The 5,034-nt window shown below is 44.7% G+C and overlaps 1 protein-coding gene across 1 annotated transcript; it reads right to left on the reverse strand.

Annotated features, from left to right (window-relative positions):
* Window positions 1-534: 534 nt before the first annotated feature.
* Window positions 535-3,891, reverse strand: LOC149327443 (uncharacterized). Its single transcript, XM_089562395.1, has 3 exons — window positions 3,371-3,891; window positions 2,674-2,881; window positions 535-1,012 (listed from the first exon to the last, which is right to left on the reverse strand). The coding sequence occupies exons 1-3, from the start codon at window positions 3,848-3,850 to the stop codon at window positions 621-623; spliced, it is 1,080 nt and encodes a 359-aa protein (XP_089418521.1). The 5' UTR covers window positions 3,851-3,891; the 3' UTR covers window positions 535-620.
* Window positions 3,892-5,034: the final 1,143 nt, after the last annotated feature.

Genomic DNA, 5,034 nt, shown 5'->3' on the forward strand with positions numbered 1-5,034 from the left:
GTGTGTGTGTGTGTGTGTGTGTGTGTGTGTGTGTGTGTGTGTGTGTGTGTGTGTGTGTGTGTGTGTGTGTGTGTGTGTGTGTGTGTGTGTGTGTGTGTGTGTGTGTGTGTGTGTGTGTGTGTGTGTGTGTGTGTGTGTGTGTGTGTGTGTGTGTGTGTGTGTGTGTGTGTGTGTGTGTGTGTGTGTGTGTGTGTGTGTGTGTGTGTGTGTGTGTGTGTGTGTGTGTGTGTGTGTGTGTGTGTGTGTGTGTGTGTGTGTGTGTGTGTGTGTGTGTGTGTGTGTGTGTGTGTGTGTGTGTGTGTGTGTGTGTGTGTGTGTGTGTGTGTGTGTGTGTGTGTGTGTGTGTGTGTGTGTGTGTGTGTGTGTGTGTGTGTGTGTGTGTGTGTGTGTGTGTGTGTGTGTGTGTGTGTGTGTGTGTGTGTGTGTGTGTGTGTGTGTGTGTGTGTGTGTGTGTGTGTGTGCGCGCGCGCGCGCGCGCGTATGGTTTGGCGCCTTTGAATTTAATTATGAATAACTACCAACTAGCCCAACAACAAGTTCTTCTAAAAGAGTACACTTGCAACCTGTTACACTGCAATGAAAAAAAAAAAGGCAGCAAAAGTTGACCACAGATAAAGTGCTCAGGTCTCTGGCCTTAGATATTCATGCAGAGATGGTGGCCGCAAACCAAAGAACATGCTCACTTGGCTCCCATAAAGGCATGTGTGACAGTTTGTCAGAATGGTTGCAACCTTGTACATTTGTGGTACATTCTGAAGCAACAATTTTTTATTTTTCTTGTAATCAAGAAAGGCAAACAAGCCTATTGTCTTTCCGAATCCCCACTCCACAGCCTGCCGAACAGTGCTCATTCCTCGGTTGAATGCCTGTTGCTGCTGGCTTAGTGTGGCGCCGCCATATGGCCGCATGAGGAGGGGACGCAAGGGATAGGGGGGATCACCATAAATCGTGAAGGTGGAGCCTTGCACCAAATCCACGAGCTTTTCGTAGAGGCCACTGTCACGAAGGATGCCTGAAAAATATGGTAACTAATATGAAGACATATGTGAGGAATATAACAATAAACTTCTTAACTGTGAAACTAGCACATTCAGTAAGATAAAATTTAACCTAACGAAGAATGTTACTGAGTGCTATTTGTAGACTTTTATCTACTAGGGTAGGTGCCTAATATGGAACAAAGCGTACTATGTCTTGCCATGTTATAGCAAACATGCAGCACAAAAAAAGAACATATTAAAAGAAGGAAGGAGGCACATAATACAACATGCACATAAGAGGATTACTCAAGTGGACCCATGCCATACGTCCCGTATAAAACTGGCACAAGACTTCCTTTTAAACTCGGTACCTCAATGCTACTTAGATATGGAACTCAAAAAGCACTTATGACTACACAGTCTTCGGTGCTGTGGCAACCACAGGTGATATTTTTTGAAAATTTTTCTGGTAAATTTGAAAAAATTGACGTTTCATTTTCATTGTAAAAACTGATAACTAACAATAATGTAAAACAAAAGAATAACCACATGCTAGCAGTGCAAATCGAACTCAAAATGTCTGAAGTATGCATCTGGTGGCCTTACTAACTGAGCTATGGTGATGGCTGCCTTTCCTTCCCTTCAAAAAGCATTGGTTTCTTTTTGCTTATAGTCCATTTAGTGCTATAAATTATGACACAGCGAAGAAAACAACAACGAAGACACGACAGGGCACTATTTCCTGTCGTCCTTGGTGAACAAGAAGCATGTGTTTTTTGCTTCCCGATCAAATACATGCAAAAGCACACAGCTCTGCTTAGTACCACGCCCCATTCATAATGCATCTCTTAGCCCTTATATACTTTGCTTAGTACCACGCCCCATTCAGAATGCATATCTTAGCCCTTATATAAAGAAAGCGGAGAAAGGCGCGAGTGTTTAATTTTCTACCTTTGCTGACATGACATTATCTGATAGCTTTTAGTCTTTGCCGCAAAATTATTCACTGCAATGAATGCCTAATATATACTGGTCTCAGTGACACTCTCCAACAACAAATAGATGTTTTCACAACCTATGCAAGACTGCTTAATAGTTATACACCTACGATGTAGTTGCTTTAGTGTACTGTATGGTTCCTTGGGAAAACAAATGTGCAAGCCGATGTGAATAGTTTCTACTTTTTACATATAGTGAACTCTTCACATTGCCCAAGTAATGTTGAAAGCGTACAATGTTTCAGATATCCTTTCTTTATCGCTTTGAATTATGCATACAGCCCTAGTTACAATAGGAATGAGGTCAAGCAGCATGAAGCAATTTTGCACCAGCACTCTTGGTCTCTGACAGCGCTAGGGCTGGAAAACAACATGATATCAGGCTCTACTGTCATGACAATGATAAGTCAGATGTCCTCGCAGTGGCACTGCTAGCCAGCCCGTAAATCACCCAATTCATGACTTTTTTGCATGCAGAATCGGGGAAATCAAAGTACACAACTGACAATTTCCAAGTAAGCAGATCAGATAAATTGTTTTAATTTGAAAATTCATGTCTGTTCTGGTACATACAGGATTCCGAACACATTTCTCAGTAATGAGTTTATTTCTGTTAAAGGTTTTCATATACCTAATCGTAGTATTTTTGCATTATTTTTATTCCAAATTGCAAAAATTAATCACGTTTCACTCACCAGCATCATGTCTGTGACCAGGGTACGGCCCATCAAGCTCACATATGATGCCGTTAGCACACATTATGGCTTGGTATTTAACAACATGCAGCCTTTTGTGTCCAGAGAAATAGATCCTCTGGTTTGTTGTCGGCCTACAAATAGGCCTGGCCGTGCCGTCCACAAATCCCCAACAGTTGGAAAGGGGGGCACCCCTGCGATGAACAGCCTGCAACAAAACAAGCACATTTCTATTTTGGTTTTTCTTTTTATATACCGTATTTCATTTATTTCCATGTACTGAGCACATAACCTGCCCTTGCTATAACTCATGCCCGTAACTTTGAACTCCAGAAAAAGAAACCTGCCCTCAAGCTAGGAAGCTGCGGAGGGCCCTTGAGCGCACTTCAAAGTTCCCACGGTTCCGTTTTCAATGGGCTCAGCAGGCGCAGGTGCTTTATTTTTCTAGGAACACCCACGTAACCACAGCCGCGAGGCGCGGGAGGCCCGTTACCCGCACCGCTCGTTTTCTTGTTTCTCTTTCTTTATCACAGCGCCCCAGCACACAGGCGCGCACGGTTGTTGTTTTTCTCCTTTTTTGTTATCATGAAATGCGCAGTCGGGAAGGACCGCAAGAGGGGAGCAGCGGTTTTAACAATGGGAGGTCGGAATCTCTTCCGCTTCGTACAGGAACGCGTATTGCTTGATGTGTACGTACCTCGGAAAAACGCGCCAAGTCGGCGAGCTGCAACCACTGGTGCACCCGAAGATCCAGGAGGTGGCCAAACGTTGTCTCTATGTGGCCGAAAAGAGTTGACACAATGCTCGACATTGCCGAGCAGTGGCGGCCGAAAATCGGCTCCAAATCCCACCACCTATTAGGGTAGGCCAGTCGGCGGAGAGCCATTAGAAGGGCTTCTTCGCCGGAAACTCTGACGCCTTGGCTGCTCTCGATGGCTTCAGGTATGAGCAGGGCAGTCTTCAAGTTATCGAGATGCTCTTTCTCAAAACGAAACATTCGTCGGAATGTCTCCTCTTCCAAGGCGCCGACGTTGAGGAGCCCGTTACTGGAGAAGTAGCGTCGGGTCGCTGGTTCCCGACACCCGAGAAAAAGATCTTCCAAGTCGCTCCAACTTAAATCCAGGTAGAGCAACTGGTCGCAAAGCAAGCTTGCTTGCGCTCGGCTTAATCTCGGCATCGTTTCCGAAGAACAAAAACTGCGTTTCGGAAAGACGGCAACGCGCGAAAGCGAGCGCGAGCTTGGATGATGATGGCCACTTTTGACTACAAAGTTGACTTAAGAAAAGAAAAATGTATTAACTATTTTAATTACGTACTGTTTCATTTCTAAATTGATTGGAATGTTATTATACTACTGTTCTGTAAACAAAAACGTTTTGCATAAAATATATTTTTCTACTACCTTTTCTTTTTTGCCGTCATGGCGCTGCGTGCAAACGACGCTATCCGACCGCTTCCGACGCTATTCTATAGGGAAGCGCACCTGAAGTTTGCTCCGACTGCACCAGCGCCACTTCTCCCCTGCCGGCCATTTTGGCGTTCCTGTCCGGGCACGTCGCGGGCGGAGTGCATTGAGCCAGCAGCCTGTCGACTTGTACGCGCGTGCTGCTCGCGCAGCTGGCCCTCTCTCGTTCATTGTGAGCAGGTGCCTTCCTTCTCGCGGGCGCACAAAAGCGTTGTTGCCGCTCGCTGTGAATTCCGCGACGTTCTAAGAGTGGAGAAACTTGTTGTGTCTGGGGCTGTCACAATAGTTCTCTGAACATCGACGGCCAAGGACTGCTCGTGGAATTCTGCAGATTTCCTGGAGATGTCCTACATTCTTGGGGGAAAAAAATTTAATATTGGAAAATTGTAACGTACAGTAACGGAAATATTGAAGGTAATGGTCCACCCTTTCTATATGCAGCAAAATCTTAAATATTTTTCATCGCTCGTATCGAGCAGTTGACGATAGGAAAAACGTTAATACGAAAAAAAAATGGAAGCCTATCGATGGGAGATTGCTATAGTGAAATCTTCCCGTATATGAACAAAAAATGCGTTCATACACTTTTTCCTATTATAAACTGTTTTTGTCCGGAATTGTTGGGTATGAAATGGATGATGACGAGAAAAGGCAGGCCTCGATAACTGCTATGGGCAGGGTGAAGTAAGCTTTTTCCTGTTGCTAAACACGTTTGGCATGTTGCACGCGTAATATTTCTGAGCAGTTTTTGCTGTAATTCACTAAGCATGCAGTGTTTAGTAAAGCTCGCGCTAACGAAACTCATTTCTTTTGCCATTTTTTATTTTGGAGACTGACAACAGCTATCGGCATTATGCAGACGCGTGTGAGGCAAGGTCAGTCATCGCCTCAATGTT

This window comes from Amblyomma mixtum, chromosome 10 (assembly GCF_055824585.1).
Source record: "Amblyomma mixtum isolate Tamu chromosome 10, ASM5582458v1, whole genome shotgun sequence".
Taxonomy (NCBI): domain Eukaryota; kingdom Metazoa; phylum Arthropoda; class Arachnida; order Ixodida; family Ixodidae; genus Amblyomma; species Amblyomma mixtum.

Coding starts and splice junctions, on each gene's coding strand:
- LOC149327443 (XM_089562395.1), bottom strand. CDS start 3,850: ATGCCGAGATTAAGCCGAGCGCAAGCAAGCTTGCTTTGCGACCAGTTG. Junction 2,882..3,370: donor ACTTGGCGCGTTTTTCCGAG/GTACGTACACAT, acceptor GTTTTGTTGCAG/GCTGTTCATCGCAGGGGTGC. Junction 1,013..2,673: donor TGGTCACAGACATGATGCTG/GTGAGTGAAACG, acceptor CATATTTTTCAG/GCATCCTTCGTGACAGTGGC.